At 40.7% G+C, this 13,425-nt stretch overlaps 1 protein-coding gene across 1 annotated transcript; it reads left to right on the forward strand.

The window, feature by feature from the left end:
• Positions 1–180: 180 nt before the first annotated feature.
• ints13 (integrator complex subunit 13) lies at positions 181–7,110 on the forward strand. Its single transcript, XM_034525774.1, has 17 exons — positions 181–647; positions 1,118–1,365; positions 1,582–1,656; positions 1,865–2,067; positions 2,212–2,292; positions 2,394–2,484; positions 2,596–2,724; positions 4,123–4,207; positions 4,447–4,539; positions 4,874–4,963; positions 5,062–5,240; positions 5,327–5,491; positions 5,679–5,833; positions 5,905–6,135; positions 6,292–6,422; positions 6,583–6,718; positions 6,834–7,110. The coding sequence occupies exons 2-17, from the start codon at positions 1,141–1,143 to the stop codon at positions 6,868–6,870; spliced, it is 2,106 nt and encodes a 701-aa protein (XP_034381665.1). The 5' UTR covers positions 181–647; positions 1,118–1,140; the 3' UTR covers positions 6,871–7,110.
• Positions 7,111–13,425: the final 6,315 nt, after the last annotated feature.

Consider the following 13,425-nt stretch of genomic DNA (forward strand, 5'->3'; position numbering starts at 1 on the left):
AGGCAGCCCGAAATGAACACATTATGATACATTTAATAAATTGGTTTCTTGGGGGCGATAACAAACATTTGAATCCAACGTTTCCATGTTTCAACCCGTTGCTGTATAACAGATACAAAAAAAAGAAGATATATATTGAGAGGGGCTAGGAACCTTTCAACAGTGTGGCCCATCATTCGAGGGAACGAAAACGGCGACGGAACACTTTTGGACATATATCCGCCAATAACAAGCTGCTAGCTTGACACCATTTAAAGCGTATTGTTTGAGCTAGTCATTCCAAGTGTGTAAATATTTAGTAAATGGTCATCTGGAGGTACATTAAATAGAACATATTCAGTTTGATATTACACAAATGGCATAAAGGTTAAATGTGTATCTCGGTGGTAATAAACGCGAATCAGCCAACAAATGATTCCGGCTCGTGATAGCTAAAAGGCTAAGGCGAGGGTTAGGGACATGCTCCTTTTAAAAGTAGTCATGTTAGCTTGCTGACGATTCGGAGTTATTGGCAAATAACACATTCGAGACACATTCGGTTCTCCGTTTATTCGTCAAAACTCGACCTAAAGCGAGCACCCTCGGCTTTGAGCCGGTTCAGATCATTTCCTGACCGGGAAGCGTTTCTCTGACAAGGTTTTCTCCAGGTGAGTTGACATTCGCTGAAAACCAGCCACTAAGATTAGTTGAACATCGCAGTTGCCAGTATAGATTGCCCCATCCACTACCAACAACCGTCAAATAATAATGTAACGTAATTGCTGTGCCGTGTGTGTGTGTGTATGTATATGTATATATATATATATATATATATATATATATATATATATATATATATATATATATATATATATATATATATATATATATATATATGGTAAAAGGAAGATAGATTATGTCATAAGTTGTCTTTATATTCCTGTGTTTAACTGAAATGTGACCGCTGTCATACAGATTTATAATAACGTAATTACGACATACTGTATAACACAGGCTTTGTTTTGTTCTGTGTGTGTGTGTGTGTGTGTGTGTGTGTGTGTGTGTGTGTGTGTGTGTGTGTGTGTGTGCGCCTTTTATTTAAATCTCAGGCTTGTGTCTTTTTCTGTTATCCTTACAGATATCACGCTGGAGTTTCACAAGATGAAGATGTTCTCAGTGGCTCACAAGACTGTCTTTGTGGTGGACCACTGTCCCTACATGGCAGAGTCAAGTCGTCAGCAGGTGGAGTGTGATGTGCTGACAAAGAGTCGAGCTCAAGGGGTTATTCCTTTGGCCCCTGTGTCCAAGTCCCTGTGGACCTGTGCTGTGGAGTGCTCCATGGAGTACTGCCGGATCCTCTACGATGTTTATCCACTGCACAAACTGGTTAGCTTCTTCTTTTAAAAAAAGAATCTCTGCCTGAAACGTTTTAGCTATTTCTCCACCACTGGTTTCAATGAAGAGATGCAACTAAATATGTGTGAATTTGGACATTGATGAAAACGAATGAGATATCTTAGAAAAATGTAGTCAATGTAGTTACTCGTGCACCAATTACTTCAACACTAAATCAACATTTTCTGACTTCTCCTTATTTTACAGATTAATTACATTGTGAGTGATTCTGAGTTCCACATCTTGAATAGCTGGAGGCAGGAAGACCAAAGCACTCATGAGGTAATCAGTGAGTTACTGAGTAACACTTCTAACTGATATATCTCCTACAATATGACTGTTATTTTACAGTATGTCTTGCAGTGATTATCATTGCATTTTCAAGCTGTGTTTCCAGCTCCTGCCATATTTTTGATGAAGTGCAACATTATTAGGAACATCAGTGACCATGTGCTTGTGATATGATTATCCCGGTTCTCCTCTCTGGCAGCTCATGTCGGCTCTTGCAGCTGTCGGGCCACCTAACCCACGCGAGGACCCCGAGTGTTGCAGCATCCTGCATGGGCTGGTTGCTGCGGTGGAGTCGTTAAGCAAGATCACAGAGTTGCAGCACGAGAGGCGCACCAGCCTGATGGACACAGCTGAGAGAGTTGCCAATAGGGGTCGTATTATCTGCTTAACCAATGCTAAAAGGTAAGGAAAATCAACTGCAGCCACATGTCAGTTTCATTACCCACTCAGCAACGATAGTTTGTATTAATAAAATAAGCTTTTGGTATGTGTTATATTATTTAAGACCATTCTAATTCAGGGCTCTTTCTGTGTTCTATCAAACAGTGATACTCATGTGCGGATGTTGGAAGACTGCATCCAAGAGACTATTTTAGAACAAAACAAGCTGGCAGCAGGATCAGATAGGTCAGTTTCAGATGATGCAATGATTGTAGCAAATCTTCCTTTTTGAGCACGTGGCTCATAGCTGTGTTTTCTTGTTTCATACTCATCGTTGTGGGTTTTAGGCTGATGGCCATCCAGCAGTGTGACCTGATCTTAGTTCACATCCACCCACAGGGTGAGGACACGCTGGTATCTGACCGGCCGAAGAAAGAGGTGGGTGCTAACAAAGAAGACACAAGGTTGTGTGAAAGCATTGCAATGAACCCTAACCCATCATTTCACAGCTGTTAGTTCTCACTGCATCTTCCTCTGTGGTTGTCTCAGATCTCCCCTCTGCTCACAAGCGAGATTCACTGCGTTCGTGCCGGGCGGCACCTTTCCACCAAACTCAACATTCTGGTCCAGCAGAACTTTGACTTGGCCTCCACCACCATAACAAACATCCCCATGAAGGTAAGGGGCTTTTTGCCCTTTATTTGGTCTTGCACATGCTACGCCAAAATTGAAATCTCACATCAACTCTAAATATTTAATTTATTTTGCTATTACACAAATGTTGTCGTGTCCAGAATGCAGACCACTCCTTCTTTTTACTTGATTGTTTTATTTTTTTAGGTTTACTTTTCTCTCACAGCCTTCACACTACTTCTTTGGCTTGCTTAATCTTTATGTATGAGCCCTTCCTCACCAATAATTACTCATGAAACTTTACAGTCTCATCTTTTTGTTTATCTCATTTGCATGTTGATTTGACTGTGAATCTGCTGCTGGTTTCATGCTGTATTTTCTGTTTTGCTAGCCCACATTAAATGTTTGCGACCAGGTTAGTACTCTTATCACACACACATCAAAGTGAGGAAGGGTCAGAGTTTACACCACATAGTGTACAGTGTATGTTTGGAGCTCTTCTGTTGCAACAGGCTTACAGTGTCATTAATTTGTTTTGATGTGACAGTTGGTCAAAAGATTTGCTGACGAGGCTCCAGGAAAGGACAGGCAACTCTGGTCTCATGTGGAAACCCGAGGTAGTGCAGAATTTGGGGTCGGCTGGAAAAGCAAAAGTCTACAAATATCTTCAATTAAATTATATTATTACTATTTTGAATCACCATTTGTTTTAAAGTACTCCAAATTGTTCTTGGAAAACAACATTGTTTTGGTGGCTTTAGCATTTCTGTCAAAGACTGATATAAATTGCAAAATAATAATGTGGCATTCAACTGTTTTCATGTCCGAACATCTTTGACCAGCGTTGCCTCTTCTGAGTTGTTAAATACTGTCAGTGTCTGTCAGGTGTTTACACCTTAAAAGTTGCCTCAACTGTCCCCTGGTCTCTGTTTCCCCCATCAGTTCCCACCCATTCCCCCGTTAGTGTCTTGGTGTGGTCCATTGTGCTGTCTCGATAACTTGTTTTTTAAACCTGACCTTTTAGCGGTCCTAAAACTGATATTTTTCCAGGTGTAGAACGTTGTCAAAATTAAAGCTTGTGATTAATCGATTTAAAAACATGTTTTTAGATCAGCAGTTGCCAGACCCATCGGGCCTGGGCCTAAACACATAGAGCTGTTTTTTGTAAGATCAGGAATCCATGATTTATGTCAAACAAGTATAGGTTTAGTATTGTGTGAATTTAAGGACGTTTGCATTAAACACTAGTCTCTGATGTGAGAAGAAGAAAGCATACTTAAGTCACCCAGAGAGCTTTTTTGCTTTTAATTTGGTCATTATCATTTACCCTTTGGAACATGAAATCAGCAGTGTTAATGTATGTTTGTGTTTGTATTAGTTTGCACATTGTGAAAGCTGAGTTCATGCTGACCCGTATGTGTTATTGTCTCTGCGGATGGACAGGAAGAGCAGCACGCCAACACATCGGCCAATTATGACGTTGAGCTCCTGCATCACCGAGATGCTCACCTGGAGTTCTTCAAAAGTGGTGAGAACTCGAGTTAACAAAATACAATAAATGAAGAGTTAGCAATTCGAATACTTTGTGAGGAAACACTCTCAAACTTTGCTCTATAAACTCATTTATAAAAAATAGTCCTCAAAGTAGCGTTCGTTGTTAACATTATGAGCACCAGGTAAGGAAATCAGTTTGCACATTCTTGGACATCCTTCATGATTTTTTCATCTATGCTTGATATTTTTTTTAAATATTTTTTTGTTTTGCAGGAGACTTGCATATGGCTGGCACCAGCACTCGAGAAAATGGACTGAAAGAGACAATCACACTGAAATGGTGCACTCCACGAACCAACAGCATAGGTGGGCATAGTCAAGTCTTTATTTGTCAGTTGTTACTTGATTTAAAGGGTTTTAAGCTTTAAACATCATTCATGGGAAAGTATTTCCCCATTTCCCCCCTTTGGCCATTACATTTAAGAAAAAAGTTTAGTTAGTATTTCACTTTGAAATCTCATTATTTATCCATAAGCAATTCCTTGTTGCAGCTCTTAAGAAAGGACAAACAGTGTAAGCCCTAAAAGCTTTATTGGTTTATTTTGCAGAATAGTTATTCATTGCTGCCTTGCTTGATCCAGCCGTAATAGGAGATTCCTGATTTAATTGATCTATTTGTGTCTTATCTTTCCCACCTCAGAACTGCATTACTGTACAGGAGCTTACCGCATCTCCCCCACAGACGTAAACAGTCGTCCCTCGTCATGTTTAACAAACTTTCTCCTCAACGGTAATTTGGTTAAACTCTCTTTTTATCCTGTTGTTTATCGAGTCTCTTAATTGACTGTAACTGTTTGGCCAACTACCTCTCGTCTTGATCGACCACAGGTCGATCGGTGCTGCTGGAGCAGCCGAGAAAGTCGGGGTCAAAGGTCATCAGCCACATGCTCAGCAGCCACGGAGGCGAGATCTTCCTGCACGTGCTCAACAGCAACCGCTCAACGCTGGAGGACCCGCCCTCCATCAGCGAGGGCTGTGGAGGCCGAGTGACCGACTACCGCATCACTGTACGTTCGGCTCGCACCAGCCATGTTGCAATACACGTCAATAATCTTCAAATGATAACTGAGTTGTTTTTTTTTGTCCATTTAAGGATTTTGGTGAATTCATGAGGGAGAACCGGCTCACTCCTGTTTCAGAGTCGTCCCATGATCCCTCGGGGAAGCTACCAGTTGAGAGGGCCAAAGCTCAGCTGGAACGCCACACTCGATACTGGCCAATGATCATCTCCCAGACCACCATCTTCAACATGCAGGCAGTGAGTGAGCGGCATGCAGCGATACTGTAGTTCTTCTAGATTTCACTTTGATTTACTCCAAAATATTTGACTTGTTGTTTCCTGAACATAAAAGATGATGCGATTTCCATGTTTCTATGCCTATTGGCTCACATCATTATCATCCTTCATTCCTGTGTCTGCGTGTCTTCCTGTTTTCCTCCACTAGGTGGTTCCTTTAGCTAACCTGATAGTGAAAGAGACTTTGTCTGAGGAGGATGTTCTGACCTGCCAGAAGACAGTTTACAACCTGGTGGACATGGAGAGGAAGAACGACCCTCTCCCTATTTCCACCGTGGGATCCAGAGGAAAAGGCCCAAAGAGGTATTTATTCCAAAATCACAATTCATGAAAGTAAATGGCAGAATCACTGATATCTGCATTGTTATTCTCAGAGATGAACAGTATCGTATAATGTGGAACGAGCTTGAGACGTTAGTGAAAACTCACGCCGGCGCCACTGACAGACACCAGCGGGTTCTGGACTGCATCATTGCCTGTCGCAGCAAACCTCCTGAGGAGGAGGAGAGGAAGAAGAGAGGGAGGAAGAGGGAGGATAGGGAAGACAGGACAGAGAAGAATGGCAGCAAGGACACAGATGACAAAAGCTGGCAGGAGTCCGAGAGGTCAGTGCTGCTTGGATGTCTTATGTATCCATACACATGTGAATAATAACCTACATTTAGTCGCAACAATAATCTGTGCTTTTGGCTTTTGTATGGGATGTGCCAGTAACTTTCTACTCTCTCATGCTTCCCTCTGTTTGTGTTGTTAACCTGAAGACTTAAAGGTTTGGTAGATAAAGAAGAGCAGGAGTCGGAGGTGATCAAGGATTCCCCGGACTCTCCAGAGCCGCTCAACAAGAAGCCGCGCCTCTGTACGGAGGAGGTTCAGCCTCCAGAGAGAGCAAAAGGTACCAACCTTCATCATACTTTTTCTCTGCTTTAGAATAGACGCCACCCCAAGACAGTGGCAGAAAAGCACTGAGAGCCAATTCTGGCAAATGCCACTTGATGACATCACTACTGGTTCTTTGTGTTTTTATATGTGGCTTTTACTCGCTGTTTGTTCAGGTCCGGTCTCGCTCCTTACCATGTGGAGCAATCGCATCACTGTAGCCAATTCCAGGAAGCACCAAGAGTTTGTCGGAAGAGTGAGCTCCGTCAACAACAAGTTTGAGTTGTACCAGCAGCTCAAAGACGAAAATGGGTGTGTGAGAAAAATCTATTATCTGTCACTTTATGGGTGTAATATTCCTCTCACGTTGAATGTGTCAAAACTGCTTGCCATCTTTTAATCATACTTAACTTTTTACTACTGACAGGATGGATGTCCACGAAAACGGCAAGGCCTCTAGATGATGTTTCCACGGCTCCATTGCTTCACCCCTGCCAAGGATAGAGATTTTGAGCCACAGTGTTTTTCCAGAGTTGAGTGTGACCTTATACTCCGAGAACAAGGGCATCAAATAACATAGACAGTGAACTCTTAATGAGAAATTTCTACTGTTTTTTTTTTTACTCATGATGTTGTAGATATGCTGTTCACATATTGTGTAACACAATAAAAGTTGTCAATAGAGAATTTTCCTGTTGAATATGGAATTGATGTCTTGTCCTGAATTTCGAGTTGGACAACAAGTTGCTTTACATTTGAATGAACGAGTATTAATGTTGTGCTGTTTAAAAAATGTATGATCTAATTGATCTAAGTCAAAAACTGACTTGAATGATTGATGTGTACAATTACAGCAGTTAAAATTTTTAAGTGTGGACAGCGGGGGTAGATCTATCAAATATAGAGTTAGAAGTATTGGAGAAACAGTCTCGTCTGTAGCTAACAGGTCCAACTTGAGTAATGGGGAACTTTGGAAGCATTGCCCCTCTCAATGCAGGGTTGACAGTGACACTGTGACCCATCTCACACAAGCTGTAGTTTTACAAGGACACCACAGTGGACCCAGGCGTCATGGAAACAACTGAGAGATGTTAAAGAAGCCAGACCGTTTTCGCAGCAGTTGTTCCACCCTGTAGCGGAGAATAAAGTGAAGACTGCAGACTGCGTTGAGCTGTCGGGGTGAAAACGTGACGGGGGTCGACGGGCCTTGTCCGTCCTGGGCGGCCAGTAGGAACCGCTGAGGAGCAAACGGCAGGTCCACGTCCAGAGGAACACCGTGAAGCTCCAGGCCGCCCAGCGCTAAGCAGCTGCCAACCTGGATGTGAGGCCCATCAATGAAGCGAATGTCCAAGTAAAGAGCGTCTGCGTCACCATCCTCTGGTCTCGGAAGGTTTTAGTAGGCAACAGTGGCCCTCAACACTGGAATGGATTACAACAGCCTTCTTTAAAAAAAAAATATATTATTGCAAAGAAATATCCATAGTCTGTAAATGGGATATTTTAGATAGATTTGTAGAAATGAACTGTTCATTTGTTAAATTAAATTCAATGTTGGATCTTTTGACCACCATCTGTCTGCGTTCATGGTCCAAGCTTGTGTGATAATTTAAATGTAATATATGATAGTAGATGGAACATGTTTGGGTTTTTAATTATTGCTTTTTGTTGGTATTAAGAAAATCCCAGGCTTGCTTTTTAGTGTTTTCTTAAGTTTTAGTTTTAGACTACTGCAAGAAGGTGTCCTGTTTTAGCTAAAGAACCAGTGTCTGATGTCTAATCACTGTATTTACATTTAGAAAACACTTATCGGGTTCACATTTATTAACTAAAATCAACTTTATTTATGACTATTTACAGTAGGTTCCTTAGTTAATTGTAATGGTAACCTTGATACTTGAGATGGAAGCTGAGGAAGGTGTTGCCTGGACTGAGCCAACCACCTGTAATGTGTGCATGTGACTACTGAGCCAGTGCCCTCTAAGAGGAAGAGTGTAGGAAATAAAGCTGTGACGTGGTTCATTTCTGGAGTGGCAGACAGATGCATTGTTGACGCCAACAGCAAGCGCATAACTTCATTTGACTTGTTTCCTGAACACACCATCTGAGGGAAGGGGATGCATTGATGTCTGGGTCAAGCAGAATTGTCTGCTTGAATCAAACATTAAAAAACTGTGACATTAAAGCGCTCCAGTGCTTTTCATAATTTACATACACATGATAATGGAGATGAGGGATCAAGGCCCATCATTTGATGAATGAAGGATATGGTGTACGGCTCCTGAACAGTAGAATAGCAGTTGGATCAAAATGGCCCTCGGGTTCTCCTCCAGTGCGCTCAAACAGTGAAAGAGGAAGTGGATAGGTGACAGTAGGCCTGCTGCTGTGTTTAAAGACATGCTGTGAGTCCGATGACTGAGGATATGTGGTCATACGTATGAATTTGCTGTGAATCCCCAAACAAGTGTTTGGAGTGTTTGTTGCAATGATGGCATGAACTCTCGTGAGCTGACTCGACAAATGGTTGTCCTTTAGAGCTTGTCTTTGGTAAGCCACAATTGTCCCCACCAATATTTTGTTAATTTAAAATAATTGTGCACAATATATTTGCAAACTCATTCGTATTATTATCTATATTATGTTCATCGCCCAGAAGAGTGAAAAATACATGTCCACGTTTTCCAGGTCTGTTAAGAATGACCATTTTCTCATGCATTAGCAATGAAACTGAAGGACGTTTGGGGAATCTGACTTTATGTCAGCACTTTTGGATTGTGTATTATGTGATGTTGAATAAAAAAAACAAGGCTTTTCCATAAAACCTGAACCTAAATATTCTAAATTGCTTTCAAAATAAATGCATATACTACTCACATAAGGTCTACATTCTTTCATTAAGGCATTATTTTTTAAATGCATTCAGGAAGCAGCAGCTGGACCATCAGGGCTCCAGGTGAGGTCTTACATTGATTCTGTGTTGAGGTGTATTATCATGGCTGACAGTGTAAACATTGTCTACCTGTTTTATGTGAATTATTATTATGTTAAAACATGCATGTGCAGACTAGGCTAAGTTCTCTTTGCACTTTAGGGAACAGTCAGTTTGAGTGACAGTGACCGTCATAAAGTGAGTGTAGCAGTGTCCTGGACATGAGGAGTGAACCAAACCATCCTGACTTCAGCACAAGAAGTTACGGTTTCAGGCAAAGTGGTAGAGTCAGAATCTGTGGCTGCATTATAGCCCTACATTGAAAAAGGTACTTTGTGTGTCAAAGCATACACCATCAAAAAGACCACTCTGGAAAAAAGAATGACCAAGCCTTCTGCTTAAATGGTTTTAGTAATTGGAAAAATGTAATTGGAAGAGTTAATCCGCATCAAGCGAGTAAAGCACACCATCATGCTGTAACAACAAATGCATTGGAGAAAACGCCAGTTTACAACCCAACTACGACGTGCAATGGCTAAAACACAGTAGGAGGCAAGGCACTGTCTAATTAAAAATTATGATAGATTTATTTAAAATGTTCTACTTTCTTTTGTCTTTTTTCACTACACAACTGGTAAAAGTTGTTTATATATATATATATATATATTGCATATATAATATACTGTTACTGTATATTGGCATTTGAGCAGAACTTTTCTTATTCATTTCTTCTTCTTCTTCTTGTTATTTATTTGGTGCAGAATACTGTTTTGTATTAGTTCCAAGTTACATACTATGTTTGTTTTTTTATAAATGGCTGGCAGTGTCCCTAGCAATGCTGAGACCAAACCTACGCCCTTTCAGTGTACTCTTGATAATTGCTCAGTCATTAAATATGAGGTTGGCGACACTTCTGGAAACAGCCGAGTTGGCAGTATTTTGTTTGATGGGGCAGTGACTGTATTGTATTTACATTTCATTTCATTTCATTTACGCTTTTATCCAAAGCGACTGACATTCATACACCGTAGACACAGCTACAACAATTCGGGGTTAAGTGTCTTGCTCACTAGGGCTAGCAGAGGCTGATCCTCTGACCTGCTAACCACTGACCCACAGTCTGCGGGGTTCAGTCACAAGCCGCCTTTATAATCCTCCGTTAGAAGCAAATGAGATGGAGGTTATAGAGTGCTGGTTTGGCATTGTGGTGGTCTTTAATGGGCCCTTTGTTATAGATAACATGACCTGTTAAAGAGAAAATGCAACAATTCAGTCCAATGGTAAAATATGAGTTTCATGAATGCAAATAACAGTAGAAATGGGAAGAACAGGAAAACATCTAGTCCACCCTCTAGTGTCCATACATTACCCTGACTACTAAAACCACGTATAGCCTTGTTTTGAATAATATAAAAGTAAAATAAAATTATGCTCTAAACAACATGAAGTGAACTCAGCAATAGTTAGTGGCTAGAAGGTTAACACCGTAGAGCATTTAGCTGCAAGAGAACCATATATTACTTTCAGGACTTGGTGAGACCAAAACAAAGCTAAAAGGAAAATTAGTATCATGTGGCCAGAAATTAGAAACCCAATAAATGAACATTGCTTTCTAACTGCTGGATGTGTAGATATGGTATGGCAATTTAAAGGTGTCGTGTTTGCAGCTTATTTAACCCGTCTCCAACTAGCTATTGTAGGTTAACATGTATTTTCATTTTGTGTGTTTTTATTCATGTGATTTATCATGTGAAGTTCAACATAACAAGCAACTGTAACATAGTCATTTGTTTTCCATGTCATTCATGCTTCTCATATTTCCAACACGACATTAGCCCATATGTTCCTCTATTCATTCAGCTCCATTCAGCTATGGGCCTCTTTTTCAAACAGGGTCAAGTCATTATAGCATATGACTTGAATGACTAAGCACCCACAACAATCCCATATAGTCATATAGAAGTCAACAGCAGCAGACTTACCCAGTGAGCTCACCGTGGGCTGGCTTTCTGAGTCAGTGTAGCTGGCTCTATAAGATCCAGTCCGGAGGGGGGTTTCCTTGTTGTGGGGTTCGGAGGGTCAGACGAGTGGCGAGCGATTTTCTGTTGTCTGCCTCATGCGTCAGCGTGGAAGTGACACTGTAAGAGGCTGGGGTCAGCGGCAGTGAGGGGTAAACACTTTGCAGTGAGGATGATGGCAACAATGTTGACAGTATGGCTGTTGACATATGATGAAGCAAAGAGAGTAAAAGGAGGTAATTCGGTGGTTCGTATCTGATGTGATTTCTGATACTTGCTCACTGCAGCCAGTCACTTCTACAAGTGGTTTTGTTTTTGCGGCAGACAGCCCAGCTGGCTTGAAATATTTCTGAGAATTGTGAACTGAAAGCTGACATAAATGACTGCTGGCAAAATCCTCTGAGAACGACATGTGCAAAGTGGTGAAACGTTTCTAAATATTATATTATATTATTATCAACATCCTTGCTACATGTGTACAGACACATTGTCTGATTAAGGACAGCTGTATTTTTATGCATTTGATTTGCCTTTCAAATAGTGGTAAGCATCTCAGGATGTATGCCAGAGTGATACATCAGTTTCTCAAAGGCTTTAGAAGTAAACCTGAAAGCTTTTTCATGTGAAACTGGGAAAGTATCAATCTGTGTGCCATAGATCTGAAATAATAATTATACACTGATATTTTCATCCTGTGTGTGTGTGTATTGGCTCCAGCCGTGTCCCCACATGGTTCATCTGCAACAAGATTGTCAACAAACTTGGTCTCAGCTTGGTGACCGGCGGGATAACAGTGCATCTGGTTTTACATATTTAAACTCATACATGGTTCTTGTTCTACCGAACTATCTCCTCTTTCATTCTTCTACTTTAACGTTGAGTCAAGATCTGGAGGAACCAAAGGCCTCTGTCTTTCTCCCTCTCTCATACCACTTTATTAGGTACGCCTCTTCTAGAAGATAATCAACATGTTAAACCTGGCCAGCCTCTTCTGACCTCTGCCTTTACAGTTTTTCTCGATTGCTGAGACACATTTCTTGAAACGGTCACCCATTTTCTCAAAACTGTAAACACAAAACCTCATCTTCGAGCACTATTTACAAAACCTCTGAATCCTCTTGCAAAATGAAACTTTCGCCTCAAAACAGATTTACCTGTGCTCAAAATGAAAACCACTGCTCTCAAATCATAAACAAAGTGATCAAAAATAATATACACTATCAAGCAGTCAGTAAACACCAATAAATAGAAAACACATTGTTCAAAACATATAGTTCTCAGGGAGAAGTACATTTCATAAGAACGAAAACATGTTCTATTACAGTAGCTCAAAATTGATCAGAAATGACTATTGTGTTTTGCTCTTTGCAATTTCTTTTGTTGTTCCTCCTCCTTGTACCCCTATTGTTACAGTACTGTACCATGCATCTCACAAACGTGTCCTTTGTCTCTGTGATACTGTATTTCTTGTTCTTTGTTGATATGAACCTGCAACCAGTCAAAATCTATTGAGCAGTCAGTACTGTTACTGTAACAAATTGAAAGCACGAAGTTCAAGGCCATACAATTTGTTTATTGTACATTATACAGCCTACAATGCACTGTAGGCCTACTACAGTATACAATACTACAGTAAAAGGGACAAAAATCCACATGTCATCAATGTGCTTCTTCTTGTCTTTGAGCTGGTCAGGCCAGAGCACTTATATTGGTCGTGTCACATCATTTGAAATAAATTTTGAGTGATTGTGTTTAATCAATGACATGTGTTCTCTATTTGTATTTGATTGTTGCCACTTGTGTTTACCAGTATGGATGACATGTGCATTAGAGTGCAGAATGTGTTTTGAGACTGAGAATGTGTTTAGAGTTTTGCTGAAAAGTGAGATCTAAGTGAGATCTGCAAATTGTGTTTTACCATGTGAAATAGTTTAAGGTATTGACAACAGACTGCACAATGAGTTCAGGCAACTGAGAACTTTGTTCAGCCAATGGCTAATAATTCTCCACTGATAGAGATGACAGTATTTTCATCCTGTGTGTGTGTGTTTTGCTCCAGCCTTGTTCCCACATGT

The sequence above is a fragment of the Cyclopterus lumpus genome, chromosome 23 (genome assembly GCF_009769545.1).
Source record: "Cyclopterus lumpus isolate fCycLum1 chromosome 23, fCycLum1.pri, whole genome shotgun sequence".
Classification (NCBI taxonomy): domain Eukaryota; kingdom Metazoa; phylum Chordata; class Actinopteri; order Perciformes; family Cyclopteridae; genus Cyclopterus; species Cyclopterus lumpus.

Coding starts and splice junctions, on each gene's coding strand:
- ints13 (XM_034525774.1), top strand. CDS start 1,141: ATGAAGATGTTCTCAGTGGCTCACAAGACTGTCTTTGTGGTGGACCAC. Junction 1,657..1,864: donor AAGACCAAAGCACTCATGAG/GTAATCAGTGAG, acceptor CCTCTCTGGCAG/CTCATGTCGGCTCTTGCAGC. Junction 2,485..2,595: donor CTGACCGGCCGAAGAAAGAG/GTGGGTGCTAAC, acceptor TGGTTGTCTCAG/ATCTCCCCTCTGCTCACAAG.